The sequence below is a fragment of the Arvicanthis niloticus genome, chromosome 4 (assembly GCF_011762505.2).
Source record: "Arvicanthis niloticus isolate mArvNil1 chromosome 4, mArvNil1.pat.X, whole genome shotgun sequence".
NCBI classification, from domain to species: domain Eukaryota; kingdom Metazoa; phylum Chordata; class Mammalia; order Rodentia; family Muridae; genus Arvicanthis; species Arvicanthis niloticus.
In genome coordinates, this window is record NC_047661.1 from 114,414,056 (window position 1) to 114,427,053 (window position 12,998).

The 12,998-nt window shown below is 42.8% G+C and overlaps 1 protein-coding gene across 1 annotated transcript in view; it reads right to left on the minus strand.

Moving 5' to 3' along the window:
- Mttp (microsomal triglyceride transfer protein) overlaps positions 1-12,998 on the minus strand; it is a 38,376-nt gene that overhangs the window by 4,953 nt on the left and 20,425 nt on the right. The window contains exons 11-16 of the mRNA XM_034500690.2: positions 12,142-12,354; positions 10,137-10,348; positions 8,129-8,226; positions 7,917-8,038; positions 6,352-6,579; positions 297-421 (exon numbers count right to left, since the gene is read on the minus strand). Coding sequence (XP_034356581.1) covers positions 297-421; positions 6,352-6,579; positions 7,917-8,038; positions 8,129-8,226; positions 10,137-10,348; positions 12,142-12,354 — 998 coding nt within the window. The remainder of the gene's footprint in view (positions 1-296; positions 422-6,351; positions 6,580-7,916; positions 8,039-8,128; positions 8,227-10,136; positions 10,349-12,141; positions 12,355-12,998) is intronic.

Genomic DNA, 12,998 nt, shown 5'->3' on the forward strand with positions numbered 1-12,998 from the left:
AGTATTCACCTCAGTATTCACCTCAGGGCTAACCTCAGTGCTCCTTATCTCAATGCTCCTCACCTCAATGATCATCTCAGTGCTCATCTCAGTGCTCCTCACCTCAGTGCTCATCTCAGTGCTCACACTGACCTGTTTCTAAGATGCTATTAATGTAGTGAATTCCCACCGTCGTTTCTGGTCCCATGGCTTACACACATTGCAAACAGAAAGCACAGATTTGGAGTAGTCTAAAGGTTAAACAGCAACCAAGACAGATTCCTGCTTTGTTGTTGTTGTTATTGCATTATGCTTACCTATTTTTCACTCGGGTTTTAGACTCGCGATACCACAGACTGAATTCCATTGAACCAGAAATATCAATAGCTAGACCACCCTGGATCTCCATATTGGCCTTTAGTCCAGATTGCAGCTGAATGTCCTAGAAGCAAAAAAAAAAAAAATACAGTACAATCAGAAATTAGTTAACCCACCTTTCAGAGACACACTTGGCTTCCTGATATACAGTCCTCTGCTGGAGACTTTGTAAATCTGTTTGTTCCTGTGCAAGCCCAGGACCTCTCACCTGCTTAGTGTTCTGCCATCAAGCTATATCTCAGTGAAGAAGACTTAGAAATACAGTATTCTAATCTTGGTCACCAATGAAAGTATTGCTGATTTGTTAAATAAGTCAATTAAAATAGTGGAGGACTGGAATATCAATTGAGAAGGCTGTTTTCCTTGAGGAAGGGAGTCAGCACTATCTGGGAACAGTTTCACAATGCAAGCTCTGATTTAGAAACACTGAGGGCAGGGCCCGGCATTCTGCCTTTACTATGCCTTCATGTGATTCTGACACAACTCAATTTGAGAACCACTGGACCAGGAAGATGAAGGTATTTCCATCAGAAACCTAGCCGTGGCTTTTTTGGAAGCATAAAGATTGGACAAAATGATCTGTTCCAACCCTGAAGTGCTTTGCTAATTGTATGTTGAGGCAAACACAGACAACTGTATCCTCTGGCAAACAAACAAAAGGCAGAATGAAAATTCCCAGAGTAGTGCTCAGGTTCCTGGAACTGCCTAGGTCAAGCTAGAAAGGGAAAGGAAGGCAACTGAACCTGGCTTCAGCACCCTGCTGTTTGACATTTGAAATGACATCCAAACACTGGTCAAGCCAAGCACAAACCCCACTGTATTTCCCAAAGGCACAGTGACCCTCATGGATGGTTTTCTTATTGTCTGAAGCACACCATTTTGTGTTGCTTGCCTGTGTTTAAACTTTGGCTCTCACATTTCCCATGTATTAAGTGAGGTGATGCTGAAGAGGCTTCGTGTAAGACTGAAACCTGATGGGCTGAGGCAGTGCTGACTATAACAGTGATTCGGGAAACACACCTCTGGACCCTGCATTCTGGTATTCCCCCAAAGGCGTAAGAGTTTCTGGCAGCTAAGAGCATGACTAACCTCTTTGTGTAGCTGCCATAAGCAGGAAAAAAAAAAAAAAAAAAAAAAAAAAAAAAAAAAAAAAAAAAAAAGCCATGTGTTCGACAGGTACAAATGCCACGATTGTGCTTTTTTAGAAAGGATTGTGCTGTTCTCTCTGAATTTGAAACAAACAAAAGAACCAAACATGGCAGGAATCCTTGGAGAATTGGTTTATACCGAAATGGACTAAGAAAGTTTGACCTTGATATGAAAATGCTTTCATTCTGAATGTCACCCCTCAGAAGAGCAGTGAGCGTTCAGCGCCAGGGCTGAGACACATGACTCAACATCCCTAAAGATGCTTAAAGCTAGACTTACTCTAGGACAAAAATGTGGTTGCCATTGGATACAGGGGATATGTCATGCTTTGTAACTAAAGAAGAAGAAAAAAAAAAAACCCTCTCCTGTAAATCCACAACAGTCATGCCCAAGTATGTACTTAAACCTTGAAAACCAGGGGAGACATCAGAAGTCGGCTGCACCCCATGTCCATGTTTGTTGCCAAGTAACTTTTAATGTGTCCTGCCTCAGAAATACTCCTTAAATTTCTTGCATAGCATTTTGTTTTCTTGATCCGAAACACATAGCCTTGTCAATCCATCTAGTCTAGTAGGTCCTAACCTTCCCACTGACCATACATTATCTGGATGCCAAAGCATCCAAGCCATGAGATAGAGCATTTCACAGTTATCAGAAAAGGGCCTGTGTGAGAAGACCCTGTTCACTATGAGGGGTTTGGAGAAACACTTTGTCTGTCTCAAATGATTCCTTTTCTTCCCCACAAAGAGACCAGGGAGGAAGTCACAATGACTTCTACTGAATCCACTTATGAGGACAAACCAACCTGCCCACACCTACTACCCTGACTCTGTGGAGGGGACTAAACCATACAGTGGTTCTAAATGGAACTAACAGAGGATGAGCCCCACTATGCCCAAAGCCTTACACGTGATAGGTGGTTTAAACATAGAAGGCATCCTTCACTGATAGGAAAACTATGGCTCACCGGCTGCACCTAGAGCCAGGACTGCCCACACCTCGTCTAAGGTTGCGGCTTTCAGCTGCTCGTCACAACTGTCACACAGTCACAACTCTGTCTCACAGACAGCAAGTCCTTTCTGAGGGAGATTGCAAAGAAAACGGAGTATAAATTTAAGTCCTTAATTGGCCCAGAATACACATTAATTTAAAGTTTTTGTCAACAGACTTCAGGAAGAAACTGTCAGAACTTTGTGTTTGTGATTGATGTAATTCCTTCGCTCTTTAACTCTGACCTGAAAACTGTTTCTTGTAGAACAGACACTGATGTTTGACAGCTCCTCTTATTGTTTCTAAGAAAATACCTTATTTCCTGGCTAAAGAGGCTCCTCTTTTTCAGTCGTCTGTCTCTGAAATGTAATCCAATTCTAATGAGAGGCAGACAGACAAACAGACGCACACACACACAGGAGGTAGGGGGAAAGTCAGAGACAGATACACACACACATATAGACACAGAGATACACATACAGGGAGGAGGGACAGAGACAGACATACACATATAGACACAGAGACAGAGACACACACACACACACACACACACACACACACACACACACACACGGGGGGTGGGTGGTATCCTATCTGCTCTGACAGCTATGACAGGCTGCTAGCTGCCAGCACTTCCTTCAATGTCAGCACTTGACCTGGAGTGGCATGAGCTTCTGAAGCTCGGATGGCATCACTGAAGTGTTTTGCAGAGCCCAGGGCCTCAGTTATTTGTAAAATAACCTCAAATCCACCAAGTACTTCAGCCTGACACCCACAGACACCAGTTATGGTTAAAATTGAAAGCACAGTCTTTGACCACACCTTGCCCAGGGTGTCTTAATGAACAGAAAAATCATATAAGAAAATTTAAATCAGGATTAACAAACTGTAGCCTATAGGTTCTCTGCCTCTCTGGCTGTTTTTGTAAATAAATTTTTGTTGGAGCACAGCTCTATTCATCCACTATATTGCTGATGGCTGTTTTCATGCAGTAATCACGGGGCTACACAGATGTATCCAGAGCACTGGCCTTGAAGGCAGAAATATTCACTCCCTGCCATTTACAGGTTTGCCAGCACCAAGTGCTTACTTCTGTGTGACTTGGGGGCTAGAGAGAAGGAGCTGCACCTCTGGTTTTTCTCCTCTTCGTTCACATGGAGAACACCTATACTTTGGTATAGGTGTTTCTTTGGAGAAACACCTCTACTGTAGTGGTTTGAAAGAAAATGGTCCCCATAGGCTCAGAGGGAGTGGTGCTATGAAGAGCTGTGGGATTCTGGGAGGATGTGTGTCACTGCTGCCTGGGGATAGGATCAAGACACAGGACTCTTAGCTCCTTCTCCGTTACCAAGTCTGTCTTCATGCCACCATGCTTCACCATGATAATAATGGACTAAACCTCTGAAACTGTAACCCAGCCCCATCTAAATGCTTTCCTTTGTAAGAGTTATCATGTTCATGGTGTCTCTTCACAGCAATAAACCCCTAAATTAACATATATACTCAGTACAAAGCCGAAAAATACCACTTGCCTTGCAGCTAGAGATAGCTATGTGACGCCATTTTGGATTTTGGCATTCTACCAGCACTTTTGGGTGGGCACCCAGCTCTTCATCCTTCCCCTTTCCTTAAACTGGGGGCAGAGGGAGTGGGGTTTTCTGTGCCAGAAGGGAAGTGGCCATCACAAAGTCACATGGTGACAAGCATGAGATTAAAAGTCATAGGAAAACTGGGTATTGTTGTTCACGCCCTTAATCCTACCACTTGGGAGGCAGAGGGAGGCAGATCTCTGTGAGTTTCAGACCAGCTTGGTCTCGGTGATTTCCAGGCCAGCCAATGCTACACAGTAAGACCTTGTCTCCAAAAGAGAAAAAAAGAGTCAAGTAGGCAGGCAGAGCTATGCACACAAATTCTGGTCCCTGAGGATTTCTGTGTTAATGCTGGACTGTCTACTTCCAAATTCTTATTGCATCATAAAAGCCAAACTGTCAAATCATTTTTGCAGTCTATGGCTACCTTGAGCTTATATAAGGAGCAATAAAGATCAAAACATGATAGTATTTCATTTCAGCCATTGATATTTTGGGGTGAGTTTTAACAAAAGGCAGTATCAAAGGTTTCCCCAGCTCTTAAAACCCATGACTTTGGAACCAGAGCCTTAAAAAACAGAATATTCAAATAATTTGGAGAAGAGCCATAGAGCTGACAGAATACTCGAGTCTGTTATAACTGCCTCACTTTGTAGCAGAAAACCAAGCCTTGAAGCTATGCTTCAAGGTCTTTCTTCTCAAGACCACACCAAAGAAGCTGTAAAAACCAACCCCAAGCTCAGGCTGCCAGGTATGATGTCACCTCAGCCCAAAACAAGCCAGTCCCACAGTACATACATGTTAAAGTAAATCTCCATGTAGTCCTTCAATATTGTAAACATGAATTAGAGTACATGCCAATGCCCTACTAACATCCCATTTTTAATACCATCCTACTAAGGTGGGACATGCATAAAAACACTAAAGAAAAATAGTGTAAGCATCAAACACTCCATCTCTAGGGCTGTTCAGATAGACGAACCCTCTCTGTCTCTCAGAAAATCCAACTGGACAAATCTCCTAAAGCCTACAGTATCTTAGACACAGAAACTGTTCCACATAAGAAGAATTATTATAAGACTTAGCAACAAGGAGCTCTGAAAAAGAATCCTGGAAAACAAGGTCAAGGAAACAAAAGTACTTGTGTTGTCTATGAATGAGCAAGCCTCTCTAAGAGCCCATGACTCTGACACAAGAGCTGGTGTCAGTGGGGGCTCAGGCCTTTGCTAGTTTGACATCATCAAAATGATGTACCACACTGATTTTTCAGAATCATTATCATCACAAATGATAGCAGCTAGCTCAGCTCCTGCATTCAGGGTAAAAAGACAAGACAACCCCACCACCACCCCCGACTCCATCCCCCAGTGCAGGAAAACTGTGTTTGCAGGTAATACCAGCTCTGCTCTGTCGTATCTCAGGCATTCTCCACAAAGCAGCTAATAACCGATAACAAAGGGAAGGGGCAGCAATAGCAAGAGACCAAAGGCATAGGGGGCGAGCTCCAGGATACACAGAGCTTTAACTTGCATTTTTTAGACGTGTTTAAAATTTGTCCACTGAGCTGGGAGAGGCTCAGTCTGCCACACAAGCACGAGGCCTGACTTCAGTCCCCATCACTCACATAAAATCAAGGCACAGTAGTGCACAGCTGTAATCCCAGTGCTGGGAGACAGAGGCAGGAGAATCCCTGCGACTTCCTGTCCAGCCATCATAGCTTAACGGAACATGCTCTAAAGTCAGTGAGAGACTGTCTCAAAAAATAAGCTGGGCTGGGCAGTGGTGGCGCACGCCTTTAATCCCAGCACTTGGGAGGCAGAGGCAGGCAGATTTCTGAAGTCAAGGCCAGCCTGGTCTACAGAGTGAGTTCCAGGACAGCCAGAGCTACACAGAGAAACTCTGTCTAGAAAAACAAAACAAAACAAAACAAACAAAAGCTGGAAAGCAATTGTGGACTATGTCTAATATAATGGAGATTATTTTTCTCCATGTACTTTTTGCAACTACCCTAGGATGTATGGAAGATTTTATTCAGTTAGTAGACAAGGTGAGGACAGGTGACTGACTGACTATTCACTTAGCTAGTATGTTGCAGAAACCAGACTTGAATCCTTGCTATGAGACTACAAAGACTGCAGGTTGTGGACCAAGGTTGACCACTTCTACATGATCTAATAGTGCAATGATGTGCTTACTGTGCACAAACATGTACACACACACAGGGTGTCCTGGAACTCAGTAAGTACTGAGAGAGGTAGAGATTTACCTGAGAATGGTCTATGAGCAGAATAAGCCCTTTCACCACGCTGACAGGGTCGCTGGATGCCGACAGCATTTTGGACATCAAATCACTGTATCCATTAAAAAATGTGACAGGTCTAAGCTGAACATCAAACAGGATGGGTGACATGCCAGCATAAGAGTCAAGGTTCTCCTCTCCTTCATCAGGAGTGGCTGCAATTAAGCCTTCCAGCCCTTGGGCTTCAATGACCACCTAGGAAGAAAAGGACACAAGGTTGATGGTCACAGATCCCCTTTTGCTCCGTGGGTGATGGAGAGGTCTCTGAGCTACAGATAGACCTTGATGGAGAGGTCTCTGAGCTACAGATAGACCTTTTCCAGGATCAAAACCTTAATTATCTTCTGCAAGTAGGCAAGAACAAAAGCTAAGCCTCCATGTCTAATATAATGGAGATTAATTTTCTTCATGTAGTTTTTGCAACTACCCTTGGATGTATAGAAGATTTTATTCAGTTAGATGAGGTGAGGACAGGTGACTGACTATTCACTTAGCTAGTATGTTGCAGAAACCAGACTTGAATCCTTGCTATGCAACCACAAAGACTGCAGGCCTTCTCTTGGAAGGCACCACCCGAGATGCTTATGGACCAGCCATCTTGAGAGGTAGGGGCTCTCCACCCAGTCAGCTGTTCTAGAGGGCGCACTCATGGCCCTCCATTTCAAACTTTCATCCCTCACCACAAGAATGAGGCCACACTATGAGGAAGCTCACACCCAGATGACTAGCCCGTAAGGAATTTTGCTTATTTTCCATCCTGCATAGCCAGGCTCTAACCACTGTGTGCTTGGCATTTCTGAGGGCACATGAGACAGCAGGTGGCAATGCCTTGGCATGGTAGGTATGGGATTCTGACCATGATGCTATTGAATGGGATGGTGAGTTCATATTGATGAGCACCCAAGTTTCCATAACAATGGATCGTCATTGAGGCTTGAATAACTTCAATTAGAAGGTTATAATCTGATATTCATAAAACCAAACTGATGGTATGGTTCACAGTAAAGATAAATCATCACTTAATTTAGGAGTAAAACTCAACCAGTTCTCAACTGCTAATACTACTTGATTCTTTTCTTTCCTAGCACTGGAGAAATAAAAACTAATTCTTTAAGAACTGTAAATTGTGTGTGCATGGGGGGGGGGTGCACGTTGAAGTTTCTTTTAGAGGCAATTAGTCTCTGTAGAGATAAGTGAAAAGGCAAACAGAGCATAAAATTAAATTAAATACTTAGTGATATCTAAGTAGTGTATCCCTGAATGAAAGTCTGAAGTCTAACTAGCAAATTCTGGCGCAGCTTCAACTCTCTCTCTCTCTCTCTCTCTCTCTCTCTCTCTCTCTCTCTCTCTCTCTCTCTCTCTCTGTGTGTGTGTGTGTATTACAGAATATATATACATAGATATTTGTAAGCCACCATTAACTTACATACTAATTTGTAAGATATAAAATATGTTCTGTAATGCTACTCTCAGTATCTGCTGTTCTCTCTCAGACAAGTTTCTTTCCTTAGTAACTCATGGGCATGAGGTACCTGACTACCATGAAGCTCCGCCTTTCCGATGTACTGGAAGATGTTCAGGTTACTTCTCCTCAGAATGCCAGAACCAGAGTAAAGGATGTCAAGGCTGTATGTGGATGCTGCATGGGGACTACCTAATGACAAAAGAACCATGGAACTCAGTCACAATTCCTGCAATGTCGATGAAAGGGGGCGGGAGGGGGAGCACCTCGGGGGTCACATACGTTCTATGTAGCCAGTATAGGCAGAAGAGGATCCACTCTTGGAGAAACGGTCATAATTGTGAACAACCATCTCCCTGAGAACTCGACGGATCATTTTGCTGCAACACAGAAGAGAAGGCTTTTCATTCATGGTGACATCTGTTTCCCAGATCAAATTGGGAACACAACCAAATCCCCAGTGTTAAAAAAGAGAAGTCCTCGTGCCACTGTGAGACCCAAGGAAGTGCTGACTGGGCACCAGGGGCAAGATGAGGGCGCTCCCCTTCATTCCTCAAATAGCTGACATTTAGTTTGGTGTCAAAAGGACAGAGCATGAGGTGCCTTCAGCTGAGCAGTGGACACTTTGCAAGTAGAAAACTCATGTTCTTTGAGTCATCATGGTTGTACTGTTAAAATAGTATATTTAAGAAAGCTGTACCAAACAGGAGGCTGCTGCATACATTTTTTTTTTCTTTCCCTTCTAAGATCTCCATTGGCAGACGATACAAAACCACAAACTTCTAGGATTGCGCTCCATGTATTTTCTACCACAGCAAAAGCTCAATAGAGCTCACAGGAGACCGATTCTCCCTCCAAAGCTTTAGCTCGTCCTCCACGCCTGGGTCGTGTTCATGGAATTAGCACTGAGATCTCATTTCTTATCATCTCACACAAATCCGTCATTAACCCTGTGACTACAACAAGTCAAAACTAGAGTAAACCAGGCCTAGCTCTGAGGCAGGAGCATTTTGCAAGGAAGGAATGGTTCTTTATCAATAATCTCCTTATCCATCAATATCACCAAGTCACTTAATTTTTAGCTTAAAAGAGAAAAAGATCATGTTCTCAAATATTCGAGGGTTTCATGTGGATGAACTCCAGACACATTCTGCTTCGTTCCAGATACAAACCCAGAGCCAATAAGAAGGCATTGTTTAGAGCAAGACACAATAATGAAGTCCTGAACAGTGGCACAGATTCATTTAGTGGCAGTGAGCTCCCTGACATCATAGAGAGGCAGTGGAGTCTGGTGCCACTTTCCAGGAAACAAAACAAAATGAAAACAAACAAACAAACAAACAAACAAACAAACTACCCCTATACTGGAAAGAGATACAGACCGAGCAAGGTGGACCTGAATTTCCCTTCCTGCTCTAAGGGTTTTGATTCTGAGAACCTGATGTAAATGTTTACAATGGCTTCTGTCCATTCCCCAGGCTGCTGTCTATCCCACTATGTCCCCAGATGATGGGGTTCACAAACCAGAGTCATGGGCTACACCCAGGGCCTTCTCCAAACGTCTTGAATAACAACAACAACAACAACAACAACAACAACAACAAAACAAAACAAAACAAAACAAAAAAAAAAAAAAACCAGAAGAGTCTGATCCATACTGGCTAGAATGTCCTGGATTCCTTCCTGCTCCTGACACCTCTGTTCTGACTATCCTGCACCTCCCTTGTGGGACAATGCCCTAAAGAGTGGGTGACATTCAGAGTGAATGTGGAAGGCGGCTTTTGGGCGAGGTGATGAAGTGTGTTTAAGGAGAGCAACTGAGGACAGTGAAGTCAGCAGGTGCAGCTCTTCAGAGCCTGGTTCCTCCTAAACTGGGCCATGACCAAGATTTGCAACTCAAGTGGCAGGGGAGTTGTGAAAAAAGTCTTCAGAAAGTCCTCACATTTGAAAAGTTAAGATGAAAGAACTTTCTTAGTCTCATTGTGCTACTTACAAAAATAGTCCTGTTGAAAATGCAATTAGACTTTTAAAACTTTCCTAACGTTTGGTGATTTACCATATTGAGTGGATACCCAGAGAAGCAGCCCTACCCAGAGTTCCAAATCACAACCAGAGAAAGGAAAGCTGTTTCATCCAACTCACTAAAGAGTTTCTTTGGGGAAACTTGGCACTTGTTAGGTTTATATAACATTGCCCAGTGTAATAACCAGATCATGATTATTAGTTATGAGGCACCATATCAATACACAGATAGTCTTACGGAAGAAGAGGCTCATAGAATGCACTTTACCTTGCAGGCATTTCAAAATGCAGGATGTCTCGCACAACAGAGAGCATGTATTTACTCATTTCTTTAGGAAGTTCCCCAATAGACAGCAGAATGTTCTTCACATCCATGTAAGATGGGTTGTTCTTTAAGATAACGGCAGCGGCAGTTGTACGCACAGTCTTTTCATGTACCTTGTGATTCTGGTGGTATATCCTGTTCAAGGTCTTCTTCACCTGTTAGGAGATATTTAAGCTTAGCACACCCACGGAGTTTTAAAGTTGCTATTGTAGGGGCAGTGAGGTGGATCATCAGATAATGTTGTCTGTGGACATGCTTGATGATGTATATGAATCCACGTGGTGGAAAGAAAGAAGTGACTTCAAAGGTTGCTCTCTGAATTCTTCATGTATGCCATGATGTGTGCGCCCGCGCACGTGCACATGCATACACACATACACAATCAATAATTAATGTAATAATTTAGAAATTGATATTGTAGTGAGAATAGCAAGTGCTTGTTTAGATACACCTGAGTTATTACAGTTGCTAGATTCTTTTGCAATTAGGTGGATGCCATGTGACCAGGCCAGCTACTGGACCATGAACAGAAATGATATGGATGACTCTTAGGCAGAGGTGGTTAAAAGCAGACATGCCTTCTGCATCTCTTTTATGACTGCTGGGAACACTTAGCCACATATCCCCTAACCCACTTTAGGCACACTGTGTATAGCTGTGGACCAACTGTGAGGTTTTGTAGTTCATGTGTTACAGCAACAGTGCCTGGTATTACCTGATACACACTTCTAAGACTGCTGATGTGGCACCGGGGCTTTGGTGGGAGCAGGGGTGGGGGAAGAAAGCAATGTGAACTGGTATTTTCTTACAACAGAGTACCTCAGATTTCCTTTCCTCTCTTATGCAAAGGTAAATTTAACATGCTCATTTCTAGTGGTAGTTTCATGTTCATCACAAACGTCAAAACCGTTTCTAAATATCCTCAACCCCAACTCATGAACAACCCCCTACCCCATATCAACCTTCTGCACCAGTCTGTATGGTGTGAATGTGTCCCCCAAAGGTTTATGTGTGGTCATCTGTATGGTGGTGTTAAGGTGGTAGAACACTTGAGAGGAAGGGTCTAGTGCAGCACAATTAGGTCGTGGAAGCATTGCCCTCAGAAGGAAGCAACACAGGCTTCATGGGACTGCACTGGTTCCTTCAAGAATCGGTTTCTATAAAGGATCACAACTCCTCCCTTAAATCATGACTCTATGTATAACATGCTATGTTCTTCAGTTCTCCTTGCCTCTTGTTTTTCCCTGTCTCCTCACATCTTGTCCTTGCTGTCAGAGTTGTAGGAGTTAAATAACCCATCCAAGAAGAAGCAACTGGGAATTGACCCCGAGAATATATAGTTAGGCTGGTCTTTCTTAAAAGCCCACACCTCGTGCTTCTCAGCCTTTCATACAAAAATGACAGGAGGACTTTCAGCTGTGACCTGCAGATAGCTCCTGAGTGGCAAACACTCTCACAGAACGCTCATATTGAAACACTCTCATCTCTAACAAAATCATAACGTAAGTGGCTTCCAGAAAACGATACATGAGCTCTTCAACCTGCTGAAAACTCTAACAAAGTTCTGAAACATACAGAAGTAAAGATATTTCCAAAGAGGATTTGTTTCTTAGCATCACATTGTAACCAGCTGAGCTACTGGGCCAGCTACTAGAAATTTGTTCCTTAAAATAAGAAAATGTGTTTTAATATGTATGCTTTGGGATACAGGATATAGCTGTTCAAAATGTAGGGCCAATTGATATTAACCATAAATACAAATGAATTATTTCTAAGCAAAAGAGAGTGACTGTTATGAGAAAACATAAATAACAAGTAAATAAATAAATAAATAAACAAATAAATAAAGCAGAATGACTTGAGAGTAGATAGCATGTGGTTTGCCAGAAGTGGGTTTTTTTTTTCCCTCCCTCCTTCTGTTAATATAGCAGACGGTCAAGATGCTTACCTCATCTGTGATGAAGGAGACATCATATCTCTGGAGAACAGTGGTTGCCAGGTGGCTGATGGGTCCTTCTCCAGATTCAGCATACTTCAGAATGAGTGGGATGCCTTCGGGAAGCAAGGCGTTCTTCAGAGCCAGCAGGTACATCATGGTGTCTTCTTTTTTCTCTGGTTTTTCAAGTCCTCCCAGGATTAGCTTCTTAGCTTCCACCACTGCCTAAAACACCACACACCTCAGACAAATGTCCAGCTACAACACTCAGACAGGAAAACAACGTCAGCTTCTAGGAAGCTTTGCTTTGTTTACCATGTAAAACTTGTTAAGGTATTGAGTCTTCTCAAATGTATGCTTACGTGTTCTAGAAAAGCAGAGCATAATTAATAAGGGACAGTCTTTAACAAGCTTTAAATGCATAAGGGCGACTCCAGATAAACCTCAGTTGTTCTATATGAAGAAAATGTCCTCAGCACCCCAAACAAAAGACAACTGTGGTTCCAGATTCCCAGATCATTTGTTTATGGTTCAATACTACAACATCCATGGGGATTGGCTCCTGGACCTCCTGGTGATACCATGATTCATGGGTGCTTGGGACCCTTAGATAAAATAAGGCCGTATTTGCTTGTCTGTATGCACCACCCTGCTTACTTGAGTAATCTCAGGAGTATTTGTTGTCCTCAATATAAGGTGACTGTTGAGTAGATGGCTATGCTGTATTGAATACATGGCCATGAACATCTGTTTTTCCCTCACTATTTTCAACCCATGGCTGGTTAAATCCCAAATGGAGAATCCACATATGTACAGAGAATCACTATATTTATATCTTTGTATTTGATAAACAGACAAGGAATTTTGTG